Consider the following 17,919-nt stretch of genomic DNA (forward strand, 5'->3'; position numbering starts at 1 on the left):
GTCTTTGATGAATATATGGTATGTCTGCGCTTTTCTTGGTTATACACCTAGGAGTGAAATTTCTGGGCATGTATATGTTGGGTTTTAGTAGTTTCTGCAAACACTTTTCCAAAATTGTTACTGTGTGTTTATTTTCAGTCCCACCAACCATGTATGAGGGCGTTGTTTCCTCTAAATCAGTATATTCTCTACGGGGCATAATTTTATAACCCAAGGAATATTTGTCAGTGCCTGGAAACATATTTGATTGTCACAACTGGGGAGATGTTACTACCATCCCTGGGTAGAAACCAGGGATGCTGCTCAACATCCTGCACTGCACAAGACACTTCCTTGCAACAAAGAATTATTTGGTCCAAAATGTCCATAGTGTCGAGGCTGTGAAACCGTGCTCTAAACCCTCACTAGCCCTGTGTAGATTTTGGTTTTTGCATTTAGTCATTCCAGAAAACACACAATTGCATTGCATTGTGGTTTTAATTCGTATTGTCTGACAACTAAATATAGTCATTTTAAAGTCTGAGACGTGGTCCTTAGGTGGCAATCCAATTCAAGTTCCCAAGATAACTACTCCAAACTCCCACCTTAAACAGCCCCCTTTATTCATTCAATCTTTTACCCTAGAGCATAGGCTCTGGAATCAAGTAGACCTGGCTTTAATTCCAAATTCTTCTACCTAGGCAAGTTATTTAAACTCACTGAACTTCAGTTTATCTGTAATATGGGGATACTAATGCCCATATTCCAGTATTACTCTTACAGTTAGATATAATATAGGTAAGATCCCTGGTACATGGTGGATTCTCAATAGTTATTGTAACCATGGGCTAAAAATGTAAGAAATTAGGCTAGAAAGAACATGGGATTGAGAGTTAAGACTTGTGTTCTTGTCCTGATTCTGCCACTAACTAACTTTGAGAATTTGGTCAAACCATTTAATGACTTAAAGATTTTCATGTACTCATCTATAAAAAAAAGGAGAGTTGCACTAGATACAAGGTTTTTCCATCATGGTTGTTCTGTAATTCTATAAATATAAACAAAGCCTCAGCCATCAATACATTCATAAAAAGGGAAGATAGAATATGTATTAAACAACAAATAATCATACCAACTACTGTCAAATATGCTCAGAAATACAGAGCTAGAAAAAAAAGTGTTACTATTATACTATTAAAGCCCAAGAGAAGAGAAGCTTATTTTTGGTGGTAGAATCAGGGAATGCTTCAGGAAGACAGTTGCATTTAAATTAAAACTTGATGCATGGACAGGACAGAGAGTAAGTTCAGAGAGGAGATGAAGGGAAGCATTGATGCAAAGAAAACAGGGTGGACACAGGCTCAGGAAGACCAGCATAAGACAGGTCCTGGGGACAATGAGTCACCCAGAATGACTATAGCATAGGATTTGTGAAAGGAATAAGGAGACAAGGTAAATAGAGAGTAGGTATAAAGTATTTGGGATGCCAAGAGTCCATACTTCATTTGGTTAAAAATGCAAGTTCATTGCAAATTACGGAAGAAGGGAGTGACATAAACATGACAAATTGCTAAACACTAATCCGATAACTCTAGAAACAAGAAACTGAGGGTGGGGGATTTGGAGATTAGAAGATCAATTAGAAAAATGTCATAAAATTTTACATGAGAGGGAAAAAGGTTTGAAGTGAAAAAGCACAAAGAGGAGGTAAATAAGCAATTTTCTAAGGATACAACTAAAAGGACTTGATATTTATTTTGTTATGAAAGACAAGTAGAGAGGCATCAAAAATAACAAATTTTAAGTCTAAATGACAAGCAGGGTAGAGGTACAGGGAAACATTGCATGCTGTCTCAATAAACCATCAACAAAGCGGGTCAAAGCAGCTAGGCTAGGTTGTTCATCTAAGAAATATTTCTTCAACAACAGTTTACTGGAGACTTTGATGTTTATAGATATTCAACACAAAGAGGGTTCCACTGTCAATTTATATCATTATCTTTCTCTAAAATATTTACATTTAACATAAACATAAAGTTCTGGGAAACCATAGCGGGGTGTGTGTGTGTGTATGTGTATGTGTGTGTGTCACTATTAAATCTTATGTGACACTAGTGTTGCGAAGGACTAAGTTTAGAAACATGCACACATGCGCCTGAATTTACTTTTACTGAGTAAGTATGTATTATAATAAATCTCTGCGATAGTGGAGTATTAGGTATTAGGAGGTCTTCCAGGTGAGCATGTCTAAAAGATAGAAATAAATGTAAATTGTCATTCATGATAAAATTGATATTTGCAGATGTAAATTTAGGAGTCACCTAACAGAGAAGATAGTTGAGGTTATGACTAGAGGTGGTTATGCAAGGGACGGGAGAAGTTACTGAGAAGTTATGGAAGCAGCAGACAATCTACACTTTATTGAAAATTGGAAAGAAGAGAGATTGAATTGTGACTTGATAGAGCGGAAAAATTATTTTAGAATCAGCCTCTCCAAGTTACTCAATAAGTTATAGAGATATTATCTAAGTATTCTAGTCTGGGACAAGTCTTAAATATAGAATACCAAACACTTTCCTTGGCATCTCAATTTTTAAGGAAAATCTAGAATCAATATTCTACCTGGAAGTCCTAAGGCCATTGTCTGCTCAAAATTAAAATCAGAAGCCTGATGTGGCCTTAAGTATCTTAATGGTTATGTCAATTAGTGTGTTATCCTGAGGAGTTCTACCTACAACTATAAACAATATAGGAAGAACATTATAGTTGTAGGTAGAACTCCTCAGGATAACACACTAATTGACATAACCATTAGTTTTCTGAATATATAATAAATTGTTCTCACATAGGAAATGCTAGATACTCTAGTGTCTGGCAGGAGAGATAAAAAAAAAAAAAGAACCTAAAGTGAGAGGGCGTGACACTCATATTTCTATCTAGACATCTATAAGAGATGCAAATTAAAAACTAGATGCAAGCGAGTGTCCTTCACCAGTGCAATGTGGACATCGCCTCCATTAAATGGATGAGTGAGGCTAAACTGCCAACTGGGCTAATAGGGAGAAAGGGAAACAATGTGTTGTTGGTAGGTAGGAAGAAGGATAAGGCAGAACATATCATCCAGACTACACACACTGATCCAAATTTTCAACTTTCAGCTCAACTTCCAGATTGAGTTTATCTGAAGGTTGGTATACAGCACTAATAAGAATGTTTATGTAAAGTTCAGATCAATGGGCCTTTGGCACAGCCGTTTAGCTCCTCGGATGTAGTTAGAAGTGTTTTTTATTTTGTAAATAAGCAAATATCAAGAAGTAATGGATCTACTCTAGAAATGGAATGTATTTTAAACCAATTGTGTCTTTACCACCCTGTACCACAAAAATTATATATCCATTACTAAAGATTTTATAAATATTTGATTCTTAAGAGAGACACAATAACCTTGTAAGGTCATTATATTGTGTGTCAAATAAAACGTGGGATTTATTTTGCCTCTAAAAATAGATTCTTAGTATGTTATTTCAGGGGGAAAAATCACAATAAAATGTTTTAAAAAAACGAAACATGGAAGTTTTATGGCACTTAAGAATAGTCTGGAGTACATTAGAATGAAACGTCATCAAAACAGTAAATTTCAAACATTCTGAGTATTAGGAAATTTACAGAAAGCAAAGCCTAATAAAAGATTAATGGATTGGCTACTGTCAAATTATATTTTAATCATTTCTATTAATGAAATCTAGTTCTAGTCTTGCACAATCTAGAAACCACGTCCTTCTACAAGGATGGTAACAACAAATCTTTTCTGTTTAGAAATACTTTCAAAGCAACTGCCTGAACTTTATCTTTCTTTTCCTTCCTCCAAGAGACAACATTTTATATCCTAAAATTCCTAGTAAATACATCATGCATGTGACAGGTCAAATGTATGGAGTCAACATGGTGAATCATGTGACCCAGAAAACACATGATAATTTACCTTTGCTCATTTTTCTCCCTTGTCCCACCCCTAGAAGAGAAAATTTTTCATGGATATCATGACTATTACATAATTCTGAGTAGCTAAAAAATATTGTTAAGGTGATTCAAATCACTTCCTTGGCTATACAGAATGGTCTATACCTCAAGGAAGGATACTATGCCAGGTCTGGCACAGTCATTAAGGTCTCCAAATATTAGCTGTTATGAAGATGCAATCTGTAATGGCAAGCCACACTTAATCCATTTGTTCTTAACATAAGTACTCGTCAACGTTTTTCCCTGTGACTTACTTTGACCCCTTGAGTTTTCATTTCTTCACCTATGAAATGGGAATCTATATAGTTTCCTTTCTACTTCATAATGCTATTGTGTAAACAAATATAATAGTATAATAGATGTAATTTTTTTTCAAAACCCTAGATATGGGATTCTACACAAGCATAAACCATCATTATTCAAAATGGTATTACTTGCAGATTTTGAACGGTCTGCTTTTAATTATAAGTCTGAATTTAAGGGCAATGCTTTAAAAAAAATATGTTCAGGAAGAAATGAGGAAAAATGCACATGACCTGGGTAAAGTGCTGCCAAACTTGTGTGTACAGTGGTACCTGGGTGTGATAGTCCACAGATGACTCCCATCTGTTATTTCTTAATTTACCTCAGCTGTTTCAATAATGTGACACTGCTCATCGTTTCTCAGTCTTTCAAAATATGTCTTTTTTCTTTTTTTAAACTCACACCATTACAGTTATGTAATAGAACATTAGCAATTCTCTCTACTAAGCAACTTTGTTTGCCAAGCTTCTCTAAGAGTAGATGAAAAATGTCAACTATGGAGAAATTTCATGGGGTCAGACTATCTTCCAGATAAACAAGACAAGAAAGAAAAAAGGCTAACTGAAGCAAAGTGAATTTCAGAAAACTAAAGGAGACATATTTTGGGAAAATTTAGAGGAACAAAAATGTGTACCTTTGAATACTAATTTCTAGAGATATTGATAAGCATTATGTAGATGTAGAGTATGTATGGGAAAATATTGGAGTAAACAAACTGAAGTTTTAGCTATAAAAATTCTAATATGCCCTAATCTCTAAGAGGAGAGTGAGTATGACAGGCAGTGTTTCTCAAACGTATTTAATGCTTTTGTTCGGAGTACCTCAGGGAAATGACGTTCTATGATGAAATAGTATTTTGGAAACACTGAGCTCAGGAGTTTGGTTTATCAGATTTGCCCATTTTAACAACAGACCAGATGGGTGACAGCACATATGCACCAAATAAATACAGTGTGGCCCTTGACTCAATAGCCCTAACCAACCTTTCAGCCACATATTCCTCCACATGCAGAAGCTCAGCTCTGTGTGGGCCAATCAAGAATTCTCGCTATTCCCCAGAGTCTCCCAAACACGTCATGCCCTTCTGTATTCCCAAGCTTTTGCTCATGCTTTACCATCTCCTAATGTCCTTTCCTTCTTCTTCCACATGCCTATCAAAATCCTACATACCCTTCAATGTTCACCCTCAACTGTTTCTCCCATTTGTCACTGTACTTCATATAAGCTGTTCTTTACGGCAATAATTCTCAAACTTGGCTGTACAATTAGAAACATCTAGAGAATTTTTAAAAAACACTGACTTCTGAGTCTCACCCAGTGATTTTTATATAATAGGTCTGAAATACAACCCCTGCATTGAAATTTTTAAAAATTCCCCAGTGATTGCAAAACACAGCTAATACTGACAATCATTGCTTTGGGGTTCATGGCAGTTTGTCTCTATACTTCATAAATCTACATCCTAAAAAAAGGGGTTTAAGATTTTTTAGAAGAGAAACTTAACCTGCTTCATATTCATAGGTCCCCTGTACACACAAATATTTTTGAATGAAAAAAAATTTTGGCTTATATTTCTAATGATTATGCTAATCTTATTAAAATGTTTCCCAAATTACTCCTTTCTTCCATTCCTATTGTATGTAAATTACATCATGAAGGGAAGTGGCTCCCAAATCTAGCTATGACTCAATATAAACTGGGGAGTATGTAGAAATACATCAAAACTTTTCGATCTCAGACCTACTAAAGCAGAATATCTGAGGTTAAGTCTTCAGAAGCTTGTTTTGTTTTTGTTTTGTAAGCTGCAATTCTAATGTCAATAGCAAACAGAGTCAGTTTGTGAATCACTGATTTAAAAGAGAAATTATGTAAGCTGTGGCTTTTATGAAAACATTTACTCGTTATAGTGGTATTTGGGAGGGTTCAATAATAGAAAACACTATCATAAATCTATCACGTTAAAAATAGTTTTTAAAAGATAATCATAAAGAGAATACATATGGAGGAGACTCAAATATGATTTTGATGTGAAGGAAGCATTATTTTATTTTACTATTTACCAGGCCTACTTTCCAAGTCAGTTTTAAAAGAATTGAAATTGAATTGCCCTAAATTATATAATTAATTGTATTCAGTTAAAATAGCTAGTTTTCTCAAGTCAATTAGCATGACACTTGGTAAACATCAATTCTCCAAAAGGAACTAGGAAAATGTGAGAAATCATTATGGGTGCAATAGCTTATGTTTTAGACAATTAGGTAAAACTTTTTTAACTATTAACTTTTTAAAACTTTTTTAACCAGGAATCTCAGGCATGCTATAATCCTGGAGTCAGGTGAGCCACATTTGACCCACCAGCCACATGAAGGTCAACTGAGCTTCACTATTCTGTTAATATATATATTTTTTCCTGTCCTTACTTGTCACTCAGAGAGCTTTAACAACATGACATGAACATTCAAACTATGTGCTGTCTCTTTAATGACTGAATGAATTAGGGATGAACTAAAGGAAAGAATGAGAAAAAGCCTAAGAGCTTTCAGAGAGTATGAACCCAATTGTATATGCTTCCTGTTAGTAATACCCTCCCACACTGACCCTGAACTTGGCCATCTGACTTTTTGGTATTTTTTCTTTTCTCATTTTAATTTTTTTCAATAATAGTTGACATTCAAATTATATTAGTTTCAGGTGTATAGAATAGTGGTTAGGCATTTATAACTTACAAAGTGATCCTCCTGATAAATCTAGTACCCCCGTGGCATAATACATAGTTATTATGTACAATATTATTGACTATATTCCCTACACTGTACTTTACATCACCTTGACTATTTTGTAACCATGGGAAAGTGACATCTTGACTCATTCAGACTCAATCAGAGCCTTGAAAAAGTGAGATTCTGCTTCCTCTCAGGGATTCCTGCTATTACCGTGAGAACATGATCAGGCTAGAGAGATATGAGAGACACATGGAAGAAACCCAAGTCGTGTAACCAAGGTCTTCCTAGACCAGCCAGCACTCAGTAAACCCATAGTCTGGCCACAGATGCATGAGAAAGCCCATTGAGATGAATCAGGTTTGGCACAGATACAGAACCACTCAGCTGATCTGTAGACTCATGTTGTTTTAAGCCACTATGTTTTTAGGGAGATTTATAAACAACAATGGATGATACAATTGTCTTGAGTATTTGAAAGGCTGTTTTGTGAGAGAGCTTGGATTCTTCTTTTCCAGTTCCACTAAAAGAGAAAAATATATTGATCGGAAGACAGATTTCCACTTAAGAAAGTACTTTCTAACAATCACCAGTTGTTCAAAGGTGGGATGGGCTACAGACACTGAATTTCCTGATTCTGGAATAATTCAGTTTGAAGCTAACATTAATGCATTAGATTCATTAAACAATTATGTATTTCTTCATCTATTCTTTTACTGCTATAAAATTATGCACAGATGAACGGTATAAATATGTTGTAGAGTATATTGGTTTTCTTATTCTTTAACTAGTATTACAAATAAGAACCAAGTACCCATTCTTCTAGTAATCCTCTTGGATGGAGCTGCCAGAATTTTCAGGCAAGATTTAATGGACATCATGCACCCTGAAAATGGAGAGTGACCACTATATGGACCTAACTAAGCAAATTATTCATTCTATCATTCATTCACTTCAAGGATCACCAGCTAGCAGTCTGCAGCTAGATTTTGTTTAGTCTCTCAGTATTTTTAAAATGTGAAACTAAATGTTCTTTTTTTCTCCATCAAGAATAGTTCCCAACACTTCCCATATTTCACACATTTACAATACTGACCTGGTTCTTTTAAGTATTTAAGTTTGAAGAATACATAAACACATACTTATAACACTCATTCTACCAAAATTTATGGAAAATACAAACATGAATTCAATATTTATTTTAGCCTCAGGAATCTTACAGTTTTGTAGGAGTCGTCCCTCCTCCTCAATAGAATGAAGCAACTTGTACAGTAAAAGAGCAGGTAAAATGGGATCTCAGAGTGAGAAACAACTGGATATAGCTGGACTAAGCAGCAAATGCTTAATTAGAGGCATAGAAATTAGCAAGAGTCTCTTTTTTCTATTTTATGTTGTTTCACAAAGACATCACCACTGGAATAGCTACATGCATTTGGAATCTTCATTAGAGGAGACATCTAACAAACAGATGGTCCCAGCTTGTCACATGCCCCTACTTTCATCCAAATTTTAATTTAATAATATAATTTAAAAGTAACTTGACTTAATGGGATTTTCCTTTCTTTCCTCAATTAGGACTCAAAAATTGCTACATTCTATATTAAAAATACAGCTCTACTTCATTTCATTGTCAGTAGTCTTCAATTTGTTCCAAACTCTTTGATCCTTAAAAATGTCATTAAATATCAATGTTTTTAAAGCTAAAGTGATGATTTTCATTTAAAAGCCCATGACTTTCAATGCCTATAAATAATTGGTGAATAAATATATAATTAACATTAATATACTTATTTTCACTCGATAAGCAACTCTTCTAAAAGTAACATTCTAAGATCCTAAACGCTGGAGTCACCAAAACACTAAAAATGCACACCAACTTGACTCCGAATTAATGCTTCTCCATAACAAAAAATATGGCTTTAATGGAGCAGGCTTAACATGTTATGAAGATAACAAACCTGGAAGCTTTATCATCTGTTCCTTCAAATGCACTGACTTGCCCCATACACTTCCAGCAGCTCCAATTCAGGAAATGTTGGGTTTTCCTCAATTAGCGCTCATGTCCAAGTGGCCTTAATCAAATACATAAATAAACTAAAGCTTTCCCATGAGAACTATCAAAATTATGTCATATCCAGTCACAGAACTGAAGAGACTGGGTTTATAAATACTACAGACTTCTTTAACCTTATTCCATCTCTACAAACATATAGGTCATCTTTTGTCTTATTAATATTAATTTTCATTGCTTTTCACCTAAACAGTATATGTAACAGGCTGATTATTCCAAATATAAAATTTTCCAGATGGTATAAAACCATTAAACTATCCACTAGATCATCTTACCTGCATAATCTTGACTTTCTTCACTTTGAACATTACAAATCTTTGAAAAGCCATTTCTAAATCATACCAGTCAATGTCCAAGATCAATGCAAATATCACTAAGTTTCCCTAGCTTACAAAACAAGATTTGAGTAGCTACTGAGTTAGAGACACTTTGCCATGTTTTAATCCATTCCCCATTCCTGGTTCCATACCCAAAATTATAAATTTGGATTTACTACTTCCTCATGGAGTTACTCTGAAGATTATATGCACAGAACTTGACTAAAAATACGCTAAGATTTTGATGAAGGGCAGCTCTTAGTTTTAATATTAATACCTACTCTGCCGCCGCCGCTGCTGCTGTTGATGATAAGTTTATTGGAAATAATTTAAATTTGTGTTGACTGTGGGTGAAATAATACCATCAGGAGTAAATTATTTACTGTCTGACTTTAAAATGTATATCAAATTATAGTTTATCTGGGAGAAACACTTAAAAATTAGAGCTGCTTTTACCACAACTCAGAAAAAAAGTCACAGTAATTTCTGATAATTACTATCATGTTAAACATTACCATATGCTTTACATTCACATGTGTTTGTTGTTTTGATTTTATTTTTGTAATGTTTTTTAAAGATCAATTTGTGATTGTCCTTTGCCTTATAAGCCATATAATGAATGACCTTTGACCAACAGAAATAACATCCTGAGCTAGATAACAAAAAGATTAATTTTTAATAAACATGTTTGTTATAAAATGCATACTTCTTCTAATTAGCATTGTGTCCGACAATGTCATAAACTTTAAATTCCTTTCACTATATTTATTTTCCAGATGTATTTTTCACTTTCATAGCAATGAGGGATAACTTAAATATAATTTTTTTAAATCAATTAATTGTCACTTACGTAAAAATCATCATTTATATTTTCTTTAAAGAAAAACTGAAACTAAATGTCCAGTATGTAACTATGTAACCATTTCAGGTAAATTAATTCTCTTTTCTCTCTCTCTTTTTAAGAAATGAATTTACAATCACACTTGTCTTAGAGCCAAAAACTAGTAAAATATTTTCATAATTACAGAATGGTATTAGATTTCAGATTTGATTTTCATAGACCTTTTTCCTGAGGAATTCACTGCATAAAAAAGAAAAAATATTTATTATATTCTTTATCAGCTCATACTTAATTTTTCCTATATAATTACTTTTCACTCTGAGGACTCTGTACGAAATATATTTCTGTCTAAAGTATACATTTTTGGAGACAGAAAGGTGTTAAAAAGAGGCTTAAGTAAAGGATAAATACTTAAATATTTATAAGACAAAAATATCAATGTCCAATAATGTATTATAATTCTTTAAATTTTGAAGTGACTTTACATTTTACATTACTTGTCTACATTTTTTATTGTTCCCCAAATACTGAAGAAATGTCTGAAACATCTGAATAACTAAACACTATCTGGACACCTTGTCTAGAAAACTACTATTAGTTTGGTGCAAAAATAAGTACAATTACTTTTGCACCAACCTAATATAAGTTGGCAAAGTCAGTCAGGTGTTCCACCTTATTAATGTATAAAAATCAGAAATGCAGTGTAGCCCTTGCATATGAGAAACTTCTGGTTTAGCTTTGACGCTGATAATATACTGAGCTTCATTGCAGGAATAAATGAAAATGACTACACTCCAAAAGGTGTATGAGTTTAACTATGTAACTGATATTTTATGACATTCTTCTATAAAGCATAGATTCCCAATCTCAAAACCAGAATTCAGAAACAGCGATAGGTCACTGATCATCCCTATGAGGTCCACAAACAAAATTAGGATCTGCCTGTCTTTTTCCTAGGCTTTCTTATTCCATCCTACTGCTTTCTGCATCTCTATGTGAAGAGACTATGCCTGCCAAAAACACACTCAGAATTCCTCTGCTAACAGATACTTGTAAAAATAAAACTTTTGCAAAGGCATAAAGAAAGAGCACGTTCTAAATGTAGTGAAGGTCTCCACAGGATTTTCATTAGTCTTGGGCCCTGGCAGCCATTTGACTTGCACTGTAATGTCTCGGATCCCGGATGCCACAGACCAGTCTGCAAGTCTAGGGCTGAGGAAGAACTACCAGTATTTGCATGATTTCATTTATGGCTTTTTAGTGCTATTTCTAATGGAAAGTCACCACAAAAATAACTTAGCCACTTTTGAACCCAGGAGAGGTTCAAAAGGCTGTTGGTTCCAAAGAACACTAAATAAGGCTTAACACGTACGGAAAGTTTCAATTTATTTTTTAAATTCACTTTTTCCTACTGACTTCTAGAAAGAATTTGAAGAAATGGAAAATGATGCATATATAATAGAATTTGATAAAAATAAAATATCAACTCAAGTAGGAGGAGATAATTATAAAAACCCAGACTTAAACTTTTCATGGCACTGAAATTCAGGTAAGAGGTATTTCTACCAATGCAATTTTACTAGGAAAACAGATTATTTTTGGTATCAAAGTGTAAGGTTGATGTTTCCCGTGGGACTTTAGAAAGTTCACTAAGCAATATGAGCACGCGATAATGGAAAGTGTCTTCAGCAACTGTTTTACAGAAATTACATAAAGTACTTCATTTGACGTGTGTTGCAAATTGTTGAACCTATTAATATAAAGAGATAAATTATGATTACCAGAAATAAAACTCTGTGGTAATACAGAAAAAGGGGTTTTTCAAAGTCTAAAGGAATGTATGCATGGGAAGCCTCTAATATCAAGTGTGATTCACATCATGGGTTTTAAGGATCTATATAATTTTATTTTCTAAGTGTTGAGGAAGAAACACAGTGTTAATGATTGAAAATACATTAATATACATTTTGTGATAGTGGTTCTCTTCCTGAAAAATTATAAAACCTAAACTGTTTCTCTTCAATAAAAGAGAATCACTTTTTTCTCTATACAAATCTGAGCTGCAAGAATGTCTGCAGGAACCACGAAGTGTATTTGAGATGCACGATTCCATATGCTCAGGCTGAATGGCCCCATTGATCCCAAAGTTCCACACGAGAGGCATGAAAGAGATCATAAAAACTCCTGACTTGGCTATAAAGGAAGCTTGCCTTTGTTCCTTGACTCACAGACCTGGTGGGAAAACACAAACCTAAAATTTCTACAAAGAACTTTTAAAACACAGATTTGGTAACCTAACTGGTGAAATGATTTGGGAATCACCATTGTAGGAGATGCCGACACTCTTAGAGGCAAACTCTAAAAAACATGTTAAGATTCCTTCTCGTCTTCCCAGTATCTTATCTAGCTATAGAATTTCAATGTGCACCATCTATTCAAAAACCTCTCAACTAATTTTTAACACTTGATGAATGACTTTCAGTGTCTGAAAGTTTGGGAAATTATGCTAATGAAAAACTGATGTTTAGTCTCAAATTAAATTTTTAAAAATCTTGTTCTTAACTCTCTCAATTCACTTGTGCCAGAATTAATCATCACTGAAATGTCTCTTCCATTACAATTTCCCAGGATGTTGTTACCTCCTTTTTGGTACCCATCATCTGACTGTGCACAGTTATCCAGGTATATACCAGGTAAAATATCATGTGAGGGCAAATATGGTTTGTTTTTCCTTATCATGTCTGACCTCCCCAGTTCTGTAGCCCAGATTCTGGACACTTATAGTCAATCAGTGAAGGCCAGGTCAATTGAATTACAGCTGTGGGTTCAACTGCAAGAGAAATTAGCGGGTATATAGAAATATGTCAGATTTTTCAAAAAAAAAAAAAAAAATGCCTAGACTGATCTCTCTTAATGATTGAAATTTAAATGAATTATTTATAAACAACCAAGATATTATTTTCACAAAATTTCTGTTAAACTTGTAACTAGCACTTACAAAACATTCTAGTACAGATTTGCTTAACAAGTGGATTGAGAACCAGTGTGCAAAGTCCCTAGGAAGTGGGGTACAAGCACGTACATACTGAGAAGGAAAGGCCTGGTACCTTTCCTTCTCTCACCAGAAAGGAAGGCCTGAGAAAGATGTCTCGGTGTGAGACACTAGACAGTCCAGGGACAGCCCAAGGGGACAAGGGATCTGGAAGAGGAGAGTGAGAAAGAAAATGAAGTGGGGCCTGGGATAAGAGCCAAAGATGCCAACAAGCTTAAATCACTTCCCAACTTGCCCCAAAGAACAACTAGCTATCAGAAAGCCCATACTGTATTTTACTAAAGATCAGCCCAAAACATTCTCTGAGGGATGGCCTGGTCATTAAAACTCTTTAGGAAATTCTCCATCTCTCTTTGTGCTCATCGCAATCATATCCTGATCAAAGCAAAGCCAGCTGTCAACATGCAAGTTGACCAATCAATCCTGAGCCCACATCTGGCCTTCACCTGTTTACAGTCAGGAACCAGTTCTACACTTGCTCAAAACAATTGCCTGAGTAAAAGCATGCTCTCTTTGGTAGCTATGTTTTCTCTTCTAGGTCACCAGGATAATGAAGCAATCGTTGGAATTTACCAAATTGTTTTCCACATATCTGGGCAAAGAACCTCAGCTTCCACAAAGGATCTGTTCTTTATATATTAAAAACAAAACAAAACAGAAAAAACAGCAGCACCATTGAGTTGCAATTCCCTGTGAGTGGCACCTACAGTAAGCACAGAATTCATGGGGAGCTAATAAGGATCTGGCCTACACCAGTGGTGAAGGACAACCTGCCTCACATTAACAGCTCTCCACTAGGGGAATACACTAAAGACGTTGCCTAAGAGGGTCTAATTTTGTCCAAGACAAACTTGCCTTCCTCAGCTTCTATAGGTGCTCTCTCTGGGTGGTGCCTCAGTGCAGTTGACTTTGGAAACATCTGTGCAACTGTCATGTCTTTTTGAACTCACACATGCACTTGGGAGGAGATAGAAATTAATAGCATAGGACTGGGACAACTTTTCAGGAAATATGGCAGATGGATACACATTCTAGGGATCATTTAGATTTTCAGTTATTTACTGCCATCACTGCATAAAATTTACAAATGTATATTTAAGTAGACACATATTATGATATTAAATCCACATGTGTACATTTAAATATTATTTCTCAAACCTTCAAGAAAAGGTTGCAGATTGGAGCTAGAATTTTGTTTTAAGCACTACTAAAGTATATCGTTGCTACTAATAATACTGTAATAATGCTTCATCAACACATAAAAATGGCCACATTTTAAATAATTATAGTCCTTGAGGTGCACTCTTATTCATTATATAGCAACAACAGGATGCTAGGAATTCCATCCATAGATTTCTATTATCCTGTAGTTTATTCCAGATCAAAGACCGTGACTGCAACTTGACTTTAACATTTAGTATTGTTAACATGTAGTATCTCTGATATGTTTAGGATATTATATGGGGGAAGCACAAAACTGGTATATAATTAACTTCTTTTTTTAATCTTCTGTTTTAAGAGGCAGAAATTGTTTGTGTTTATTTTCTAGCTACTTTAAAATTCCTACTTCCCAATTCTGAATTCTAAAGTACATAGTAGGTAAAGAATCGAGAGTTAAAGAGTCAATGAAGAAACTGCTGTCCCTCCTCACAAAACAAAACCTTAGCTTAATCCATTATGCTGTATCGACCTCTTTCCTAGCCACAGATTCCACCACAGTGTAAAATTTCTCCAACTGTCCTATTGTTTCCTTAACGACTGTACAAATACTCCTGAACTAGCTGTAAAAAGTACACTCTAGTACAGTAGCTATCAAGTTCACATTTGTCTCCCCACACATTACTGCAAAACGGTACAGTATTTGCAGCACTAAAACACTACCTTTGAGTGTAATCAGTTGAAAGAACCAAACACAAAATTCCCCATTTATAGGGCTGAGCAGTCATTGGAAACAGCAAGGGATTGCCTTATGTTTCAAAAGTTTTTCCTATGCTATGTCATTCACATGCTTGAATAGCTAATATGTCTCTAAAATATATTTTGAGGAGTTGATAAAGAGCTTGTGCATAGAGTTACAGAAAATAAAATAACTCCTTCGGTATGCATGAAGTTAAACTTTAGGCACATTCTTTATTGTTTTCCTGTAACTCAGTGCCAGAATTCCCAAGTTAAGGATGAAGGAGAAAAATTATTTTTCCTGATAGCTCTGGAGCCATCTGGTATGTAACGTTACTTACCTAAAGATGGGTCTTTGGAGATGTTTCTTCCTGATTGTGACATGGTCATCCATTTAAAGGTGAAGATTTAACTTCTTCCTGGAAACCACTCCAGAAATCCAGGGAGGGAATGTGGAAGCTTATCCTGATCTATTGTGCTGCAAGGAGCCCAAAAGAAAAAAGTAGTTTCCTCTTTCTCTTTTTGGGTGCTGGGAGAAAACTTCCCTGCTCTCTGCCAGCTGAGCAGTGAGTCCATAGAGGCCACATAAGACAGGCACGTTGGGGCACTCCCCCACAGAGCAGGGTGTGCAAAAACTACCAAGAGTCACGTTGACATGGGCCAGAGAAGTGCACCGGACCCTCGGAAACAGAACAAAACAAACAGAAAATTTCCTGCCCCAGTGGCACTCAGGTAGGGGCTCCCTAAGTTATTGCAGCCATGAGAGCACTCCTTCCACATGCTGGTCAAGCTCGGAAAAGCTAAGTCCCTCCCTGTCTTTAAAACAGCCTGTTCTGAGGCTCAACTTTTTTTCTTCAAAATAAAAGTTGTACAGCTGGTTCAGCAGTCCCATGTGAGTACCCTCTGAAAGTTTGTTCTGTTAAAATAAGAACTGTACACAAATTAATGAAGAAAGAAGGGCTCAGGCTGTGTGACTGGCTCTGCTTCAAGAGATTATAATTATTTTACAATCTTGCTTTTCCTCACACTGAATAAAGCATGGACACGACTCATCATTTTTGGCATTCATAACCTAATAGCCTACACTTACTTGGCTGAAGTCAAAGATGCCATTTCAACTGATAGAAGCCCATGTGAAGCTGACCAGAGCTACAAAAGTTAAAAAAACAAAAATTGCTCAATTCTGTCAGTGACACTGTATTCAGATGTCACTTCCCAAATGTGGCTTTCCAATTAAGAGGAGACACTGCAAAAAAAAAAAGATATGGAAACACACACACACACACACACAAACACACACACACACACACACACACTTTTTTTTAAAGTCCCCCAAATTCCCTGGGAACCTGAGTTTTTATGTTATATGATCAAATTTGAAATTACAAAAATAGAAAGAAAAGTAGATATGAGAGAAGTTGTGAATAGCTGAAAATAAATGACATTAACAATTGTTTTATTTGGAAGACTTGGACTCACACTGCAGGATCTCTTGTTCCAGTTACAGAAAAGGCGAATTTTCATATTTTAATATAACTTATTTTGGAGACAGTCCTGTATTTGAATCACTAACAAAATTCCTACTCAATCGATACTGTCATGAGATTCCAGGCCAGAGGTTTGGTATGTAAGAAAATAAACCATCTCTAAGCATGATTATAATGTTTTAAAAATATACATGTAATAAAAGGGGAGGGAACCTAAGAAATACACGTGCCTTTAGTTGATGATCCATTACAATAAGAATCACGTGTTGTGATCTCTATGGTCACAGTCTATAGTTCTTAGCACTCTCCAAATACTTCCACTGGAGCAACAATGACGTTTTATTTTCCTCCAGGAAGAAAAACAAAAGAGAAGAAAATTACAAAGAAATCACTGATTATATTGAGCAGCTCTAATTCACACTTTTTTTTTTTTCCATTTTCTTCTAATGGAATTAGTCTGAGAGATCATTGAACTAAAAATAAAACAAATGGGTTCTAGTTTTAGTTCTATCACGAACATGCTGGGCCATTGTGGGAAAATTTCTTGACCTCTCTGAGCCCGTTTCCTTGTTTGTAAAACGAAGTTATAACATTAATTGAATTCTAAGTTCCTCTCCAGCTTTCGTGGTACTATGGTGCTATTTCTAAATATAATTAGTCTGCTTCTTGCAAAGGGACTAGCATAAAAGCTATGATAACTGATAGTCCAAAAAGAACACATTTATTAAAGAAAGTTATAAATAAACAAGGAAATTAGAAATAAGAGGAAGATAATTTTATATATCTTTATGTAGATATTATATATTTATACAATGATGTTTAAATCGATGTTCCTTTCACCATCAATAAGCATCCCGTCATAGACTGACATGTGTATGACACTGATATTAAACCTGGAGACCATCTAACATGCAAACAAACATGCAGACCTTTAGGGTAGAGGCTTTATTATTACCATATGCTTTGGCTTGTTTTGTATAGGAAGGTACATAACTACTAACATTTGCACAGGTCTTCTGGAAGGATTTTTGCATTTATGGGTGGCATTCAATTTCTGTACTCAAGGTTTATTTATATTACTATTAATTTAACATAAATATCCCCAAGGCACTACTCAGGAGAATAATAAGCCCATCAACTTTTAAAGATTAACTTTCATTTTTGTGTACTTTTAAATTAGAAAAGTGAGATGATTTCTTCATTAGCATGACGGAAGGAACTCAACACAAATGC

At 35.0% G+C, this 17,919-nt stretch overlaps 1 protein-coding gene across 7 annotated transcripts in view; it reads right to left on the minus strand.

Moving 5' to 3' along the window:
* Positions 1 to 17,919, minus strand: part of PDE1A (phosphodiesterase 1A) — a 403,166-nt gene that overhangs the window by 222,804 nt on the left and 162,443 nt on the right. The window contains exon 1 of one of the 7 annotated variants that reach the window (XM_074338962.2): positions 15,541 to 16,034. The exons of the other annotated variants lie outside the window; for them this stretch is intronic. Within the exon in view, the coding sequence (XP_074195063.2) occupies positions 15,541 to 15,593 (53 nt within the window). The 5' untranslated portion in view covers positions 15,594 to 16,034. Of the gene's footprint in view, positions 1 to 15,540; positions 16,035 to 17,919 lie in introns of those variants that run through there. 7 annotated transcript variants of the gene reach the window in all.

This window comes from Rhinolophus sinicus, chromosome 17, assembly GCF_057876585.1.
Source record: "Rhinolophus sinicus isolate RSI-liver-muscle chromosome 17, RSI-T2T, whole genome shotgun sequence".
NCBI lineage: Eukaryota > Metazoa > Chordata > Mammalia > Chiroptera > Rhinolophidae > Rhinolophus > Rhinolophus sinicus.